Source organism: Triturus cristatus, chromosome 3_1, assembly GCF_964204655.1.
Source record: "Triturus cristatus chromosome 3_1, aTriCri1.1, whole genome shotgun sequence".
Taxonomy (NCBI): Eukaryota; Metazoa; Chordata; class Amphibia; order Caudata; family Salamandridae; genus Triturus; species Triturus cristatus.
Window position 1 is genome coordinate 824691406 of NC_140583.1, and position 20871 is coordinate 824712276.

General features: G+C 44.1%; 1 protein-coding gene across 5 annotated transcripts in view; it reads left to right on the forward strand.

Annotated features, from left to right (window-relative positions):
• The window catches only part of CWC22 (CWC22 spliceosome associated protein), a 354656-nt gene that overhangs the window by 240149 nt on the left and 93636 nt on the right, over positions 1–20871 (forward strand). For all 5 annotated transcript variants that reach the window (XM_085645191.1, XM_085645196.1, XM_085645192.1 and 2 more), the window contains one exon: positions 7452–7580. In XM_085645191.1, coding sequence (XP_085501317.1) covers positions 7452–7580 — 129 coding nt within the window. The remainder of the gene's footprint in view (positions 1–7451; positions 7581–20871) is intronic.

A 20871-nucleotide genomic window follows, 5' to 3' on the forward strand; every position in this document is an offset into this window, starting at 1 on the left:
TGATGGAGAAACCCTATTTGGGAAACACATAGACAATGCTTTGCTGGTCATCGAGACTTACACAGACAAGCCAGATTCCTTGGCACTCTACAATTCAGGAAGCTGCCCTTTCAATGGGCACATGGAAGAGGTTTTTCGACTTATAGAGGATACCAGCGCACCCAACAGTGTCCGCTCTTCCACTCACAATACAAAGCTCCTTCCCAACAACAGCCTTATCGTCAACCGCCCACGGCGGCACATACAAAGCAAGGCCCTCGACGAAAGCAACCCACCCAGAGTTGAGACCCAGGTCATAAACTGTGACCTCAGCCAGGTGCCGGCTACCTCCATTTCTTCCCATCTTGTGGGTGCGAACATTACCAACTACCTCCACCACTGGAGTCCGATAACTTCTGATAGATGCATATTGTATCATGTTAAATATTGGCATACCCTGGAGTTTATCGAGAGACCACCAAACAATCCACCAAAGGGAGCACACCCCCCTCGTCCTCACTTACTCAAAAAAGAAGCCCTCATCATGCTGGCCAAGGGAGCAATCGAAAAAGTTCAGTTTTCCCAGAGGGTCATGGGTTTCTACTCCTGTTCTTTCCTTATGAAAAAGAAATTGGGGGAATGGAGACCCATCCTAGACCTCAGGAAATTAAACAAGTTCTTGCAGAAGCAATCCTTTTGAATGGTCACTCTCCCCGACATTCTGCACCTCCTAAGCCAAGGAGATTATATGACAACTCTGGTCTTATAGGATGCATATTTCCACATCTCAAACACCACAAATATCTTTGTTTCAGCCTAACTGGCACCCATTACCAGTTCAGAGTCTTCCCATTCAGCTTAAGTCATCTCCCGCATCTTCACCAAATGCCTTGCCAGATTAGCAGCCACTCTCTGAAAACAAGGTCATCAGGCATTCCTCTACCTCGACAACTGGCTGCTACAAGTTCCAACACTATTGGCAATCATCCAAAGCTCCAAAAGCTTGTTTCACAAACTGGCTCTCTCTGTGAATCATCAGAAGTCAACAACCTTTCCAAAACAGACGATAATGTTTCTAGGCTCCACCCTAGATACAATCCAAAACAAAGCTTTTCTTTCACAAGAAAGACAGCAAAGACTAGAAAATCAAACTCTCCAGAAAAACGTTTCAGTGCGCTTGTACAGGTCTATGCTGGGCATGATGTGCTCCACAATCAATCTAGTCTCTCTTGCATGCCTGAAAATGAGACCATTACAAGGGGAGCTACAGAAACAGTGGATCCAAGTACAAGGGTCTTTCGAGGATCTAACAAGTATCACCCCTAAGATGGTAGAGACACTAGACTGGTGATTCCAGATATCTTATCTCTCGAAGGGCCCCAAGTTTTTGCCTCTAATACCCGACTTCATCAAAACTACAGATGCCTCTCTGGAAGGCGTGGGAAGTCACTTGTAGGACCTGCACATTCAAGGGAAGTGGTCTATGCTTCCCAAAGACCATGCATATCAACCGACTAGAACTGAACGCCATTTTTCTCACCCTGCAAGCTTTCCTACCAAGGATCACTGGATCATTGCTGCTGGTTCATACAGAAAATCCAACCAGCATGCACTATGTCAAGAAACACAGGGTTACAAAATTGCTAGCGCTCTCCCAGGTAGGCCAAGAGCTTTGGAGTTGGCTCACAACGCACTAGATCTCTCTGAGGGCCGAGCACATACCCCGAACAAACATCTTGGCAGACGTTCTCAGCAGAGCCAAGGAAGGCTGTCACAAGTGGGAACTGGATCAGTCGAAGCTAAACAGAATATTCTCACTATGGGGAAAACCAACATTGGATCTCATCTCTACAATCGAGAACACCAAATGCCAGTTCTACACCAGTCGGTACCCGCTTCCAGGATAGTCAGGGAATGCTTTTTTGATGAGATTGTCTGGGATCTATGTATATGCTTTTCTCTCATACCAAAGGTTCTCAACAAAAGGAAAGTGGAACGCTGTCGCCTCATCCCGATTGCTCCAAGTGGCCCAGGCAACACTGCTTCACGGAGCTTCTGCTGCTGTCGGAGTCCAATCCCATTCACCTACGGACAGCGAAAGCTCGATTAATAGTGAATGAGGGCCAAGTCCTACATCCGGAATAAGCCTCTCTCGACTTATGTGCATGGCTCCTGCATTCCAGGAGTTGCGAGATTTGAATATCCCTCCGGAATGTAGGGATATTCATTTGAAAGTAAGAGCGGAAGCGGTCATTAAAACCATCAAGCTGAAATGGAAACTGTTCTGTTTATAGTGTCCGCAGTTTAATTTGCATCCGTTAGAGGCATCACCTGAGCAGATTCTGCCTTATCTCCTTTGCTGCCTCGATCAAGATTAGTGCATGCCTCTATCAAAGTATATCTTGATGCAATATCAAGATATAGACGTTCTCGCATTTGTCTCTGTGTTCCATTCATGAAGGGGTTGTTCCGAGCTTTCCTTCAGTAGGAGCTCCTCCCCAGAATGACACCTAAATGTAGTTCTTTCTTAACTTATGAAACCTCCATTTGAACCTATTCACGGAGCGGATATTAAGTTTCCCACGTGGAAGGTAGCTTTGTTGTTGGCGCTTACTTCACCTAGGAGAGTAAGTGAGATACACGCTTTCACAACACAGGAGCCCTTCTTACGTTTTCCTAATGATTATGTGCTTCTCAGAACAAATCCAAAATCCATTCCAAAGGTTCCATTGCAGTTCCATCTCAATGAACCTATCATACTAGGACCTTTTTTTCCAAATCCGGCATCACCAGCAGAAAGGTCTCTCTATACATTTGAGATTAAAAGATGTCTTAAATTCTACTTGGATCGTACTAAACAGCTTCGAAAAACTGATCAGCTGTTTCTGTCTGTTAGACAAGGTGCTTCAGTCACAAAAGCAACCATTGCAAGGTTATCCCGTTTTACCACTCCAAAGCTAGCAAGCCACTCAGCAAAGGCAAGGGCTTACTCAACGAGATCAGTGTCCACTTCAGCTACCCTGTGTCCAGGCGTTTGGTTGTAGAAAATATGTTGTACTGCGACATGGAAGAGCACCTATACTTTGACACAGCACTACTGCTTCGGTGCAGCGCAGTGATGCAGCCGTTGGAGAGGCAGTGTTGCAGCATCTGTCCCAATATGGTGCGCCTCTGTTGCTGTACCTACTTACAGGTACATCTAATATGTATGTATTTGGATATGTATGTATGGATGTGTGTGTGTGTGTGTGTATATATATATATATATATATATATATATATATATGTGTGTGTGTGTGTGGATACACATATATATATGTGTGTGTGTGTGTTTACAAAGGGTGCCATTAATCAGGCTTGAGGCTGATTGTCAAGACAAACCATTACCTGCAGGAGGTTTGCCATGGGTCAGAAATGTGCAAAGATGGATTGCAATTGTGTGCTGTATTGATTTATGGCCCACTGGTCTAATAACTTGAACTGTAATAATATTAAAAAATAATTGTTTGCAGAACCGTGCATTTTGAATCCCTTTGGGCAAGATCATTTGTAGAACATGGCTCCCCCTTCACTATTTCTGTTTCATTGGTTGCCAAAATTTCTCTTTCTCCTTCTTCACTCTTTTTCCAACTTTCTATTTCTCGTGCTCTACGTCAAAGCCTGATGTTGAAAAATAAGTACTAGTCCCCAAGAACGAGTGCACTTATAATTTGGGCAGATCACTAAGAATAAAGCACTTAAAACAAGCATTTGCAATGCAATAGGTCTCGCATTACAGTTTGTGCTATTGGCATTGTAAATGACAATGCCTTATATTAATTTGTTTTGAAAACCTGAAAGCGGTGCATAAACACGCACTTTGTACGTATAGTCCTTGCTTACAAGAAGCATGGCTGGCAGTATAAGAAACTGCCAGCCTTGCATCTCATAGGCAAGACCTATAAGTACAAAGTGCTTGTTTACGCACAGCTTGCAGGCTTTCAAACGCATAAATAAAAGGCATTGTCATTTACAATGCCAATAGATCAAACTCTCACAAATGCGAGACCTATTGCATTGCAAATGCTTGTTTAAAATAAGTATTTGGGGAGGGGGGCATGAGTGGAGTCCCCCTACCTAAGCCAATTTTGGGCCCCCGGCACCTCCTCCCCAGGGGCTGAAATGCTGTAAAGGGGAGGAGGCCCTCCTCCCCGAGCCTTTGTAGGCCAGCCTGGCCGGAGAATATTTAAATCTCCCACCGGACAGAAGCAAACCAGCCTTTCCTGCCAGCAGGGAAGGCCGGTCTGCTCCCAGTCGGGTGGAGATTTAAAAATGTTGCCGCCCGGAGGCAACAAGCATAAATAACTGCTCCCCTGTGCTGGAGCAATGCTGGCTCCCGCACCACGCTGCTGCCACAGAGGCCCTGGGGTTCCCCCCGCGGCACCCAAAGTGCTGATTGGTGGGAGCGCCAGGTGGACACCGGGGCACCCACATCTAGTCCCAGGGAATCAAACAATTAAGGTGGCCTTACGGCTAGAGCGGTCGATCTCGAAGCTGGGGAACCAAGATCGATTCTCGGCAGGGATGCTCAGCATCCAGTGATTCTGGGCAAATCACTTAATCTCCCCGTGCCCAACAAAAAAAATGAATGTGTCTGTAAAGGAACTGGTCCTCATGTTAAGCGCTTTGATACCTTCGGGTCAAGTTTGCGCTATATAAAACTCCTGGGAAAAAAACTATGTAAACTATAAAACAAACTAATATAAAGCACTGGATGATGTCATCAATGATGTCATGTGAGGTGTCATCAGTGATTTCATAAATGAGGTCATAGACCATGGCGAGTGATCTAATATATGAGGTCGTAAGCAGTGAATGGAGGGGTGCAAGTTATAGTTAGCTCTACTAATAACTGGCGAATTGCTGTGTTTTATTTTAGTCCAAAATGTTATCATGGCACTGACCTATTCACCTAAATATAACTAACGTCACTTATTTTTTTTTTTAGCATATATATATATATATGTATATGTGTGTGTGTGTGTGTGCATACATGTATATATGAGTGTTTGCGCATACATGTGTGTGTGTATATATGTGTGTGTATGTATATATGTGTGTGTGAATATGTGTGTATGTATATATATATTCACTGAAAAAACCATAGGTTTCACACATGTTATAGTTAGCGGAAATTTTACTGATAAAAAACCAATGAAATTCCCCCGTTATAGTTAGTGCAGGCAACTATAACTCACGCGACCGCAATCCTCTGCTGATGCTAATACTGTATTTAGACACTTATTTGCCCATGTCTTCTTCCATACATTTTTAGCTATACATATATTACAAATATTTTTTTTTCATAAAGACACATATGTCATCAGCAGAAGATTGCGGTCGAGTGAGTTATAGTTGCCTGCACTAACTATAACGGGGGAATTTCATTGGTTTTTTATCAGTAAAATTTCCGCTAACTATAACATGTGTGAAACCTATGGTTTTTTCAGTGAATTTGCAAGGTTTTTTAAATGCTAATTCCTAACTATAACATGTGTGAAACCTATGGTTTTTTCAGTGAATTTGTACGTTTTTTTAAATGCTAAGTTACTTTACGCCATTCGTGGCGTGCGCGCCCACTTAACGCAGTTCGTCCCGTGCGCGCACGGTGCACTTCGCGCACCGTGCGCGCACAGTGAGCACGCGGTGCGCTTCGCGCACCGCGTGCCCACTTTACGCAGTTAGTGCCGTGCCCACGTTATGCTAGATGGGCCATGTACACACGATGCGCTTCGCGCACCGTGCGCACATGGAGGACATATGATGCACTTCGTTTCGAAAGGTAAGATTTTAATTTTTCGTAAAGGTTATAAGCCATGCACAAATGGTGCCCTTCGGGCACCATTTGCACACGGGGTGGAGAGAGTGTGGATAATTTTTTTTTTTATTATTTTTTTTTTTAATATTTCAGTTTATGTCATCTCTAATAAGCCATGCACAATTGGTGCACTTCGGGCACAAATTGCACACGGGGTGGGGAGAGTGTGGATTATTTTTTTTTTTTTTTAAATTTTTTACCGTACGCGTACGGTAAGCGTAATCGGCGAAATTAGCGAAAAAATAAAAATTCCGTTTTTGGCCTTGGGGGACCTTTGGGGACTCCCTCAACATGGCTGTGTGTGGGAGCTGTCTAAACAGCCCCTTTACATGTTTTTGTGCTTTATATTTTAAACATGACTCTCAGTGCGAGAGAGAAAATGGCGGCCGCCGCTTCCTGGTTTCGGCCGATTCGAATGTTTACTAAGATCTAAGAGCCAATCAGAATCGCGCTCGCGCACGCCACCGTACGCGTACGGTAAGCGTACCGTAAGCGCACCGTAAGCTGGCTCAGATATATATATTGATTTAAAGGCTATTTTCTCAGAATCTACTGAACAGATTTACACCAAACCTACAAAAGGCACTTCCTTGACCTGAGGACTACCTCTCTGCCAAATTTCTAGTAATTCTGTTCAGCCGTTCGGGCTGTAGCCCTGTCTAAAGGTCCTATGGAAAAATGCATGGGAAAAACGTGTTTTGGGACCCCCCTTTTATCTCAGCCCCCGCTTGACGAATCCCCCCGAGACTTTCAGGGTAGGAGCGGAGCGTAGCGCCCCACCTATTTTGAAAAATTCGCGAGGATTCGTCGACCGGCGCCAAAGTTATTCAAAATAGAATGTTGCGGATTGCCTATGGAAACGTGGTCCTAACTATAACTACCTACTGGCGACCGCCAGTAGGTAATATATATATATATATATATATATATATATATATATATATATATTTTTTTTTTTTTAACTCTTGGTGGCTTATAGTTGTCCAGTTTTGGGTTGTTCTGTCTTGAATGTACAGATAAGAGAAGATGGGGCAAGTTCTTACTTTTACTTTCATACAATAGTGGATCCTCCTTCGACATTCTACAGAACAGAGGCTGAACTTATATCGGGCATGTTGGGAAATAAACCATTTGGCGGAAATTAAGGTGGCATGGCTCTCATGTGGGATCAGTGATTTGGGATGGAGAGGTGACCTTTTCCAGATGCTAGGGTTGATGTGAACTGAAGCAACAGTGATGACTGGAGTACCAACTACTATGGAAAAGTGGTCAAATGAGGCAGTAAGAAAGCTCTGGTAAAAGACTGTAAAGTCTCAGAATGTACAGTAGCAGGCACAAGTTGTTGGAAACCAAGTGAAGTGTTTCTTCTGGTAGTTGTGTTCCCCTTCCAAGATTGCTTTCTTTTCTTCCTCCTTTCTTACCAATAAGCTTGTTCCACTTCCAATACCCTTCTGCTCTCTACTCTCTTCTAGATTTCCTTACCACTCCACCAACTCTGTGGCAGTAGTCTTCCCCAGTGACTTTCCACAACAGACACTAATTTGAATCTATGCATAGCCAGTTTTTAAATCTGCCTTTTCACATTGTTTTAAAATGTAGTACATCTTTTCCACAGTTTGGCCTATCAAAGGATGAGTTGGGAGGCACTAAAGAAGTCAATCAATGGTCTGATCAACAAGGTGAACGTTTCCAACATTGGAAATATTATCCAAGAACTCTTGCAAGAAAACATTGTTAGGGGAAGGTAAGTGCTAAGTTATTTATTTCATTTTATCGTAGTGATCTTTTACGGTTTTCAAAAGCATGTGACTTCAGTCTTGAATTTTAGATTAGTGACCTGCTTTCTGAGGGGGAACATGTTTCAGATTGTCAAACTTACAAAGGTTTGTCTTACAATAGTAGCTGATTAGTTTTATGTAATGTAAAACAAGACAAGACTCTATTCGAAACAAATTCAAGCATTTGTTCACAAAGTGTCCTCCATGATGTTCCTTAGTTAAAATGTCCTCAATATCTATTCCTTTTGCCAGTGAATATTACTTTCTTTTGATTGACGTTGCTACAGCGCTTTGAAAGTCATGGGTTATAGTGTTTATCATAGTCACATAAAGTCTTATTCTTATCTGTTTCTAGTGGTTGAGTTGAAGTGAAATGCTTTGTTCAGTCCAGAAGTGCTGTTTTTCACAGATACTTTTATGAGGACATTACAATTTGTAAAATACATAGTACAAATGTTAGATTTCATACTGAAACCAATAAGAATGTTTACAAACCTGTGAAAAAAGTCTGAAGTAGGAGACCCAAAACATCTGTTTTGCCCACTGGACTAAATGTACAAATTCTAAAACATAGGCTACGTTTCCCAGATTTTCGTAGGGAAGTGGTCGTCATCATGAAATACTCGTTCCAGAATAGTGAGTTCTCAAAGCTAATATTCAGTTTAAACTTTCACTCTGTTCTTCCGAATTGGGTGTTTGACATGCTTAGCAAAGATTATTCTATTTTCCATTCAATGTCTTAACCAAACTTTACAATTGGGTAGAAAAGATGTTCTTTAAAATAATGAAAGAAGTGAAATCTGTAAATTAGTGCTTACTTTCTTGTGTCAGCTCACTGGGTATTTCCGTTTTAGGTTGCTCCTTTGTATTTGATGATTATTTTTCCAGTCTGAGAGCTTGGTATATCAATTTTGAGCTGAATACAAGTGAAATAGCTGCTGGTACATCCTAAAGAGGAATACCGGTATTTGGAACTATTGATTTTATTGTAAAACCTAGTCTCAAGTAGTTAAAAATCTCCTAAATATATATTGAACTTGTGATGCATGAAAGGAACCTTTTGGTCATCTTACCAAATTTCGCAGATTTTTAAAATGGCACAACTGGCCATGTTTCCCCCAATATATTATTATTTTTCACATTTAAATAAATTATTTTCTTAAGTGAATGATGTAGAAAGCTTACTTTTTATGTTATGTTCCAAAATGAGGTACACTATGTAGAAAGTCCAGGCGACCCTTATTGGCTTACACGGCTTACTATTAATCCTAAATGTTCTCTTTTGTGGTAGTGTGGGCACACAATTTAGGCTTATCAGAAGGCAGTGTTAAGCATTTGTAGTGCACACATACTCAATAAATGAGACACACACTCCAGAAGAAACTTGAGACCAATTTTGAAAAATAACTGATTTTTATATAATTTTATACACCAAGATTATCAGAATCAGGTAGGTACTTTCAAAGTTATCAAATTTTACTGTAAAAACAGTAGAAAATGACAGCTGTCAGATCTGAGGCATGCACCACAAATGCTGTAATGTTATCCTATGGGAGAAACATACACTACATAGGTGCACTTACAGATGACTTACAGGACTGTTCTGGACTTAAGGTAGGTTGGGGGCCAAGGTTCAAGTAAGCACCAAGAGGTCAAGTTTACCTGCCCTCTCCGGCTGCAGAGGTGGTTCACATGGCGCAAGCCTCAAACTCTACCCTTTAAAGTCAATGGTAAAAATACCTGTAAGAAAAAAGCTGCTAGGGGGACTGGGGCACCAGTCCGGCAGAACCCATGGGGTGCTCGGCTTTTGAGGGTCTCAGGACCATAGAAACAGTCTGTTTACGTGAGCCTGGGCTGGATAGCTTGGGTGCACAGGTGTTTTGTCTGGCGGGTCGGTGAGTTGGAGGCTCTCACGGTTCTTGGTGTACCTGCAGAAGAGGGAAAAGACACACAGCAGGGCCACTCTCGCTATGGAGCTCATCTCTCTTGGAGTCCCTCGATGTGCAGGTAAGTTTCGGCAACTGTGGTGTTCTGACTGAACACAAACAAGCCTTAGTGCTTGCAACGGGCTCTGGTACCTCGGGTATTGTTGCAGGGCGGGTCCTGGCATCTCCAAACTTGGCAGGGAGACGGATATGGCCTCCTGGAGCACGAAGACCTCTTGCTGGAGTTGCCCCTCCCTTGGTGGGCCCAGGAGGTCGACAGAACGCTGTACCGGGCAGCTGCAGTCGGTGCCTGCTGATGAGGGAACTAGCTTCTTCACTCCAAGAGAGATGCTGCAAGATCGAGATCAAGGGTTTGGGGAGGCTGTTCCACCTCTTGGCAAGTCGTTTGTCGGTGATTGTCAGGAAAGCTGAAGTCAGGCAGGGTTTTGTGTCAATGTAGATGCTGGTCCACAGTTCCCACATCTTTGGCTCTTCTTTGTCCTTCTTCTTCAAGAAGACAAATCTGCACTCCTGGTGTCAGGGGGCGACCTATATTTAGAGGCGTCAAGGGGAGTGAAGGGCTGTAGCCCATGAGCTACTTATCCCTGGGGTCACTACACCCCCTATATGACCATTTCCTGTGGGGAGTGGGCATAACCCTGTCCCAGAGTTCCTACTTCTGCCAAAAACAAGATGGTTGAACCCTTCTTTCTTGGAGCATATCAGGTGGCCCACCTTAGCGGTGTGACTAGCCTGGTGGTGCAACACGCCTACTGCATAGTTCATTTTCCACCTATCCTGGTGCCAAATGGGCCTCAGGATGGGGGGGGACCTCTCCCAATTCTGGGAGAAGCCGAGGTTGCATATAAAAGGCAGCAGAGGCTATGAATCCCCTGGCCTTGATATGCTAAATCACTAGCCATCCTCCTGGAGGTGTAGCGAATACCTTCCTCCGGAGCAGGCATTGTTTCTGTCCTCCGAGAGCACTGGCTCTCACCTGCAGGGGTCAGAAACTTTTCTGTGGTAGCAGGCTGGATGATACCAGTCAGCCAGCTCACTTTTATTACTGGTAGATTTTTCAGGGGGCACCTCTAAGGTGACCTCTGGGTGCATGTCCTAATAAATCTAGTACTGGCAACAGTATAGATGTATTAAGACATGGTGTTTGATACCGTACACCATAGGATTAAGTAAAGCCATCATGTCGCTGGGGAACTTTTAATGACCAGTACCCAGTACATATACTTAAGATAGCTTCCCTGTTCACTTATACTACCAGTAATTGAACTAGACAGCACAGGGGCATAGCTGCTCAGGCATATATGCCCTTGCATGTAACATAATGCAGCCTGCTTTGGGCAGATAAGGCCTGCTGCAGGGGTGACTTACATATATTTTATGCAATTACTTTGGCACGGCACACATTGAGTGTGCCATGTTGTGTTTTCACACATGGTTTGCACCATGTCACACAGTCTGCAATGTCAGTCTGCATGCAATATGTATGGGGGTTCCTTACGGTGGCATAACACATGCTGCACCCCTTAGGGTCCCTCTTTAGTACTTAGCCCTAGGTACCAGGGGAATCATATACTAGGGACTTGCATGGGTGCTAAAGTGTGTGCCAATTGTACCATTTTACCTTGTTTTAGGGAAAGAGCGTGGGCTCAGGACCCTGGTTAGCAGACTTCAGGGCACTGTCAGATTACAAAACCAGCACCTAGTAGTTCTAATGGGAGCAAAAAGTGGGTGGACAACTGCAACAAAATTCCAGTTTCCTACAAAGGCATTGCTGTGGCATCATACGTTTAAATTAAGTCTGTTATCTAATAGTATATTCATGTGTAGAGGTAAAATAGCTCATAGCTAGTGAAAATTGAGTTACAAAGGCAGGGTTCATCATTTCAAAACATCGATGTAGTCCTGAAATTTCCACAAATCTTGTTTTAGCTTGCAATAGAATAAAGGCTTTGACCTTATATCGGGGAACATATATGCCTCGACAGTGGTTGATGCTATAAGCCATTTCATAGAAACAAAAGGTGCCTTGCATTTTCCTCATGAAAACACTTTCTGAAGACAGTCTTATTTGCCATAGAATCTATCTGGGGTGTTCTTTGGAATGTAAGGCATGCTGAGATCAGTATAGAGTAACCATACCCAAAATGTTTGTTTTAGCCATTAATGATCAATCTAATTCCTACCATTTTTTAGGTCTAGCCTAGAGGCAGCACGCATTTGCTGCTCTGCAAGGCATTCTGTAATCTTTCTGTGGAGTTTGAACTCACCCACCAGAGGCCCACAGCTTTTCATTGGTTGCTTGGTCCGCCTTTACAAATTCCATAGTTTTTATTTGTGAATAGAGTACATTTGTCCCGCCTCGTGGCTGTTTTGTTCCTGCCGTGGTGACTACCCCTGCTACATGGATCCTTTCGATATGGGCCATATGTTTTGGTATGCGTTCTGCTTTTTCTTTTGCCTCTGCTTATTTTGTAACTCTCTTCTTAGTGTTTCAAGCTCTGCTGCTATGTCTGTGTTTACTTTGCTCCCACCCCTCTCCCGTACTCAGTGTTTTCTTTACTTCTGCTCCCCTACCGTATTCTGTGTTGTCTTTGCTCTTGCCTCCCTTCCGTTTTCCTGATTAAAAATGCATGTCCTATCACCATACATCGTAAATGTTTTAAGTTTTTGCATCATTTACGACAGAGTTGTCTAATAAACGAATAGCACACAAATTAGTTGCCATGTGACCACTGCTCTTATTTAATCATTTGCAGTGCAGTGAGTGTGGTAGAGCACAAACGTGTAGTTCTTCTAACTTGGTTTCCCATGTTAAATGTAACACTATGAGCACAAATGCTAGGTGTTAGAAATTAAAAGACTAAACTATTGTGGGTGTCTGCTGATAATTCCAAAACTACGTTTTTAGGTCTCGCCTAGCGAACGTAGCGCATGCGCGCTGCTTCGCCTTGGCGAGACTCTATTGTTGTCGGTTTGGTGCGCGAAGGGGGAAAAAACATGTGCGCGCCCGGACAGGCGATGTGCACGCGCATGGCGTCTCCTCTCTGGCGTCTCCTCTCTAGCGATGGTAGCTTTCACACGCTCCCACCACGCGCTTGTTAACAATGAGGCAGAGAATACATGAAACCACTAGATGGCGCCAGAGCGTGGAGTTGCTGTGTTTTCAAAACACATGCTTGCACATTTTGACCTCTGCCAATTCTTTGCCCAGGCTGTTCAAAAACCTTAGAAATAGACATGCCGGTGTGTGACTGTTGATGGTGCGAGGCTGATGACCGTTCCATGCTCCAGTAGAGAGCCGATTCCCTCTTCACTTTCCTTTCCTTTTGTGGTGTTCTGGCAGGAGGAGTCCTTAGTCTGGGGTCTCTGGCTGCCGGATGCACTTATTTTTAAAGTGGTCTACAGTGAAAGTGAGCCTCCCGGTGTTGGAGGAAATGAGAAAACCTGGCTGTTGGCTGTGTTACCTTCTTTGCACAGAGTGATGGGCAGGGCTGGCCGTTGGCAGTCCAAGATGCAAAGGTCATCTTTGCTGTAGTCGTGTGCACGAGGAAATCACTACAGGAAGACACTTGAAGGAGGTCAGACTGGCTGACGTAATACCCAGACCCCCAAGGTGTAATATGACCTACAGCCTAGAAAACTGCTTTAGTACTCTGCAATAACGATGTAGGCTTTGAAACAGTGGAAGCAAATAAAATTATTGCAAATCTTGAAAACTCAGCATTTTCACGAAATGACGGGGAAACGGTTCACGGGCAGTAAGAAAGAAAGAAAACATGGTACTTAATGACGCAGTTATGAAAAACTGGCGCTGTCACTTTCAGACAATGTATGTATCTGTAGTAATCAACCAGAGATAGGATGAGTTGTTGGTTTAATAGCTACATGGACAGCAGAGACAGGACTGCCTCTGCCAACAGCTCCAGCAAGAATGTCACAACATGTCATTCCTAAGCAACCATCAACATTCCAGATCATTGGGTTACAGTACAGTACAATAAATAAAGTGAAGCATAAACAGAGAATACAACAGTATCCAAAGCCGAGATAATATTGTAAGAAGTAATGAAAGAAACAGCCAGCTAGATAAGGTATAATGCACATTTTCTATTTTATTTACATGTAGTCAATTTATGATCTGAGCCTGACTGGAGAACACCAACACAAATTTTAAAATAGCGCCTTTGCTTTCCTCACAAACCTGTTCCAGCCGGTTTAGTCACCTGACGAGCTTTCTTTGTGCACTTAGTTTGCTTCAGGCAGAAAAGAAAATATGTGAGAGAAAAATATCGGAGCCACAAACAGTCTCCTGACAAGCACTTGTCATGTTGTCACAGATGTTCTACAGCTCTGAGGCCGCTTGGAGGGCCTGGGAATCCGCGTGGGGAGAGAAGAGGTGCTATAAAAGCGAAAGAGAAAGACAAGGAGAGAAGAGGGAAGAGTCAGTAAGGATGGACATTGCGAATAGAGTGATATTCCCAAAAGTGTGGCTACCTCCACAGGCAGCAGAGTGACTGTGAATAATGGGTAGCCCCCAAGGCTTTAAGCGGGACAAAAAAACACTTGGGGGTCTGTCTCTCACAGTGGCATGGCTGATGTAATTAGGGCATGGCTTAAAACTCGTAAGCTAGAAACCTGTGCTTATCATTGTGTGCTGCCCGACTGCTAATTTGCTGCTTCTGTCATTGCATCCAGATATATAAAACAAGTAACATTACACCTACAACAAGCCAAAACTATTGGCTTTGCCAATGGTTGTTAGCTGCATAAGATAAGTAAGCAACAACTATAGCTGCGTTGTATGGAATATTGAAAATGCTTCAGTTCTGAAATGATGAATCTGTGAAAGTACTATGCTGCAGACGTAAGATTTTTGCTTTTATCTTGAGGGTGAGGGCAGAAATTGAGAGCCCGATAGGGACCTGTCTCAGAACCTGCTTTTTAAAATGGCCGGTACTGAGCGACAGCAGGACCCGGCCCACTTAAAGCCCTGGTAGCTACCCTTAGGCATAGAGTCAGCTGAGCAGGAAGATGGAAACAGGAGAAGCAAGAGGGGCGTCAGTATAGCCATGGAGTGAGTAGGTGAGCAAAGGAGGAGGAGAGCGGAGGGCTTGGTAGATCGAAATGAGAGAGGCGATGTCTGGGAAGGAGTCAGCAGCCTCCCTCTTCTTCATTTACTTCACCCATTCTTTTGCTTCATCGGTCTGAATGGAGACATAAACCTTCCCATCTACTAAGGATCTTAATGTGCCTGAGAATATCACAGACGGAATGTGCTCCTCTAGTAACGTGTTAAGTGTGATCCTCTCATGTATGTGCTCCAAGAATAGATCTTGGTTCCAGCTGCAGCAGACTGAGGCAAAGGGCAGGGGGATCAGCCAGATTGCATGGAGCTCAAAGCGTGAAGTCCCTGATGGACATGCCACACTTTTTAAGATTTAAAGGCCAACACACTAGGGGTTTTGGCATTGCTAGCCTATGGAATTTTGGATACATGTAATAGTAAATGTTGGGCGTACTGGAACCATGTAAATTGGGTGAGCTATCATCACAGAGAACCTAAGTATTTGCATCACATTGCTGTTAAGTGCCCCTCATTTTAGATTTCTGACATCATTTTCTTATCATAAAAACTGCATCTTTTACATGTACACACACTTGCATACCTCAACACACTGAGCTATCTTACTGTGATTGTAACTTAGGAGCTGGCAGCTTTGAGAGGAGGCTTTTGTGGCCTGTGTCTCAAAGCACAGATCCGTCCCATATTAGAACTGGAAAGTTGGAGAATGCACCCAGATATCTGCAATAATGACCCTACGCCAGTTGAGCTTGTATGGGTGACAGCTATACCTTGCCATGCTGTATGCGAACCCTTCAATCACTCATGTTTAGCAAACTGCACTTTTTATGTTAGAGTTTGGAGCTTCACTTGGAATATTTTTCATCATCATCATCAAACAGTAATTGTAAAGCGCAACACTGTCACCCCAAGGGGTGGAAACTGCTGTTGTCTAAACATGCAGGACTGAGTGAAGTTGTCACAGGCAGCTATGAGTAGGCAATGTGGAGATGGCAATTACAAACATAATAAAACAAGCATGATTAAGTTAAAGCCATTTGCTTTGCTATACAATGGCTTTAACTTAGACCTATTGCATTTTCAATGCTTGTTCCAAGTTGCCACGTGAAACTGGTTGAATAACACAAAATGTCACATCTGCAAGTTAAAGATGTCAATTTCTGTTAACCCAAAACTTGAACTCCCCCCCCCCCCCGTTGTCCTTCTTCTATGATCATGATGCTTCTGTGCTGATCATACGCTCTTCATTGTAAAAATGCCTGTTCCCTGGTGACTGACATATGAGTAGCATCCTCTGTATTGTAAACAAGCCTTACAGCTGAGCATGAAGTTCAACTCTTCCCAGTCCTGCATCGAAGAGATGTGTGGTGACGTAGGTGCTCTCCTTCCTGCTCCTTTGGGGGGTTACCTGTATCTGCCCCCGTAGCAGTGCTGGTGTAATAAGGAGTACAAATCAGGCTACACCAACCGGTAACACAGCACATGTGTGGTTTTCTCACCTGTCTCTGATGCTCACTTCGTTCGTGCAAGATCATGATTCAAAAGAATTTGTGAATAAGATCTCTTTTAGTTGAACTTGACATGCATGTAATTCTGCAACACAACTTGCTGCCCCCCTCCCCGAGCGATGACAAACATGACCTCCTCTCCATTTAAATGCGTTTTGCAGCATGCATCTCACATAGATGAAATGTTGCATAATGAAATGAGTTCACATTGTACATAAGCTGACTCATCACTAGGGGTGGGCGGAATTTGCGAAATTCACTTTCGCAAATTATCGCGAAAATGTTAAAAATCTCCGCAAACACACGTAAATATCGCAAAGATGCGAAAGTTTTTTTCCCGCCCGTTCGCGGTATTTTCTGCATGGTCGCGGCTCGCCAACTTAGCCATGTGGTTGCTCGCGGGCGCGGCCATCTTGTTTTCACTTGTCTCGCGGTGCATGATCGCGAGAAGAAAGATGTGATCGCGCGATGAATGACGTCACTGCGGGCGCGAACTGTCGCGAGACAGCGCAAATGGCTACCAACAATCCAACATCTCATGGAGAATGCGACCGGATCGGGAAAACTTGTCGGCGAACGCGGGGATTCAGGTAAGGCGATCGTGCGCACGCGAGAATGTATTATTTTACAGCGCGATCAAGCAAAAAATTTCCGGTAAAATGCGGATTGCGGAAATCTTGACATTTTCACGCTCTCCGCGGAACGCGAAAATGGCAAATTATCGCAATTCCCGCGACCGGAACGGAATTTTAGCCCAGGCCTACTCATCACCACTGATGTCTGAAAAATGCCTCTCAAATTGTGATAGCTGAAACCCCAGAAGTGTAATGTTCCAGTACAGCGGTTTCTCAAGAGTGAACACTGGATTTTGCACTGTACAAGGAAGCTGCCATGCAACCTTCCATGGGTGGGCAATTAGTTAATTTCTCTTAGTATCTGTCGTAGTTATTAATTGTTTTTAAAAACACACTGTTTCTGCAAACGTAATACAAAAAAAACTATTACACTAATTTCCGTAAAATATCAGATTTCCTCTGCAATGAAACTTATTTTTGCACACAAGAAGTATGTTTACTAATGCTGTCTTTATTCCATTTGCGCTTTAACCTTTCGCTCAACTTTTTGTGTGAAGGCAGAGGTGCTACGTAATATTTTGTTTTATTTAGTATGACTGTTCTCTTTCGTAGGCACTGGTTCTGTACCTGTTTCTCAAGCCTTTATCATTTACTGTTTACTACTTATGACAGGGCTTTAAGTGGGATGAAAAAGGTAGGAGGGACTCTCAAATGGGCGTGGCCTACGTAGTTATAGGTGTGGTTTAACCAGGTAAACTACATTTCTGTGATTCGCATAGTGTGCTATCTCTGAACTTCCTGTTATTGTATCCAAATTTAACAACATAACTTGCATACACCTAAAACAAGCCAAAAGTATTGGCTTTGCCAATGGCGGTCTGTGTATTCTGCAGAGAGGCCACGGATTGTATGACCATGTATTCTGATCACCTTTTTGGCCCACTGACAGCCACAGCGAGAAACTCTCATTGCCTTCAGCCTCAATTCTAGACCTTTTAGTTGCTGCTGTTACAGACACCTGGAGGTGACTCATTTCCAAGCATGCACTATACAAGAGTAATAAGCTGAACAAAAAATAAAAATATTCAAAAACAGGACATCCTGGGAAACCTAAAACTCTAATGAGTGCAAGATTCAGTAAAACGTGAAATATAAACTGGAACGAAATCCCTAACCTGCATTACCTGAACATAGCTCTAGCAAAACACGTAAAAGGTCCCAAAGGTGAGACCTATTGGCTATGCCTGTGCTTGTTAATATCATGAAAATTTGCAGTTGTAATTAGGTTAAATTGAATTTAAGTTTGTTCTGAGCGTATTTACATTTTCAAAAACCTACTTGCATTTTCTAACTAAAAATATTCTCTTTCTAATTTAATTATTGCCCATCAGTAGCTGATTGCTGTACCTTTTCATGGTTCTCTATAATTAAACGTAAACCAGAACTGCACACTTTGTTAGTATTTGGTATGTCGTGGCAACCCAAGGTTCTGTGTATTTGCCGATTCAGTGTATGTAGGAAGCTGGCGCTCTATATAGTGGACCACAACAAGGTACACTGTGTAAAGAGTCCAGGCAAACCCCAATTGGTTTACTGAACCAAAATGATATCTGTGAGACAGTGCCTCTTTATGCATGGTTAGCCCCCACTTGTTCCCTGGTTTCGATGTGGTTTCAATTGCAGTGCTCAGGGTCCCTGCCAACCAGGTCCCCTGTGCCAGTGCTTCTTCCCTAAAAACCAACTCCCAATTGGTACTTCTACCCCCTGTAAGTTAATTGTAAATGTTAACCTAGGGCCTGGGAGCTGAGGAGGGTCCTATGGACCCCCCTTACTGGGACCATGCCACTGCCCTTGCAGCTTGCATGCCCCTGTGAGGGAGAAAACGCCAAAATCGACATGGCACCCTGCCTGGGTGCCATGCCAGCCAGCACTTCCTGAAGGCACTCCTTTAGACGGCCTCACACCCCTAAGGAAGGGTACATTATACCACAGTTGAGGGCATATCTACATAAGCAGATACAATATTGGGGTCCATTCCTTAATATTGTAAGTGCCAGGGAAGCCATAGAGAGTACATGGGCTGGAAACTCGGTAACTTGAGTTCCAGAGCACCAAAGAAGGGCTCAATGAACACAGGAGTGTTTGGTACCAAACTACTTTCAATAAATCCATACTGATGCCAGTGTGGGATTTATTGTGCTATGTACCCAAAGGGCACCTCAGACGTGCGCCCCTGAAAACCTACCAACCCTGGTGTGGTCTCTTGACTGGCTGTAGGCTGCCATCCACCACCAGGCATGTTTCTGGTACCCTAGGTAGAGATCCCCTGCTCTCTGGAACCAGAAACAATGCATATCCTGGGCAGAGGTGTCACACCACAGAATGGGCCAGTGCTCGAAGAGGGAAGCTTCAAATGCTGGCCGCCTTTGTAATGCTACCCCCAGCCTCTGCTACTAACAGAGATGCAGCTCCTGGTTTACATCTCCCATTTTTGGCAGCAAAACTCAGGAGAATAGGAAGTGTGCCCACCTCTGCCATCTCCACCCCTAAGGTGGGGGTGGTGGGGTGAAGCACATCTTTCAGTCCCCGCCATTTTGAAGATGGGGAGACCCCTCCAATCAGGGCTAGGTCTATGCTCCCTCCCTCAGGAGGGTGGCATAATAGAGGGTGTAGTCACCCCAGGTAAGGTGGCCATTGACCCTTCCTCCTGCTCCCCTAAAACGCCTCCTATATTTAGTATTTCGGTAGCTCCCCAAGACCTAGAAACTAGATCTGTGCTGAACTAAGAAGCAAGAAGACAACTCTGCAGCGAAGACTGAAGACGACGACTGCCTTGGCCCCAGCCTTACCGGCCTTTCTCCAGCTTCTGCCAACCCTCGACCTGTCTTGCAGCCAGCGACCTCTGAGAACCCTGGGAGGACTTCTGCCTTCGAAAAAAACTCCAATCTTCCATTGATAGCAGACCTGTCCAGAAGAAACCGACTCCAAGGGCTCTGGAACCCCGATCTCGGCCCACTCTGCACCTGACGCCCACGGCCCGAGTCTGAGTGGCTCACCTGTGCAGTGAAGTCTCTCCAGTGATCCTGACCTCATGTCCAATTTTGACTGACCTCTCCTGATCTCCACGACAACGCCTGCAGTGTGAATCTAGGGGCTCCCCCTGACTGTGACTGGCTCCGGCTCAGAAGACTCTGATGTCGAAAGGCACCCCTGCACCCGAAGCCCCTGGGCCTTAGTGAGCTTGATCGGCAGTGCCCCTACGACCACCCAACTCTCTAGTTACCTCTGCTGTCATTGGTCTTCCTCCTGCAACTGCCTGTGCCATGTATGGAGCCTAATTGCCAAAAGAAGAATCCCCATTGAAAAGCATTGGGTGCTCGACGCCAAAATTACCCCTGGCCGCCCCTGGTGGTGTATGTTTGGTGCTACTTTGTGCCCCTTGTGTTTGTGCTAACCCCCAAAGCTTGGCCCCTGCAACTGATCTACCTACCTGTGTGGCTCCAGGCACCCCCAGTCTCTATTGAAAAGCGTTGGGCCAAACTCTGATTTTGACCTCTGCACCCAGCCGCCTCTGTGCCGCTGGTGATGCAGTGTTAATACTCACCTGACCCTTGCTGACATTTGGTCCTGAAGACTGGATTTGTAATGGCTTTACTTACCTGTTTAACCAATGATATTGTTTTCCCCATAGGATAACATTAAACTGTTCTGAAAAGCTTTTAAGTGTCGATTTTTCAAACTGAGGAGTATTTTTTTATTTAAAAACATACTTTCCTTATTGCGAAGATCTTGGTCTTAAAATAAAATACAAACACAGTATAATTTTCTAAAATTGGTCTGGATCTCCTTCTTGACTCATACGTCCATTATTAATCATTGTTGTACAATAAATGTCTTACTCTCCTCTTTGTTAGGCCTAAGGCTGCTCACTCACACTACCACTAATAGAGCATTTTGAGTTTTACATTGAGTCCTGAACACTTTAGGGGAACCCCTGGACTCTGTGCACAGTTAACCACCTTGTGGTAATACCATATACAGAGCCTACTTCCTACAATATTTCTATTTTGTGGTAGTGTGGGACAGCAATTAGGCATATCAGAGGGTAGTGCTAAGCATTTATTGTACTCACAGAGGCAATTAAT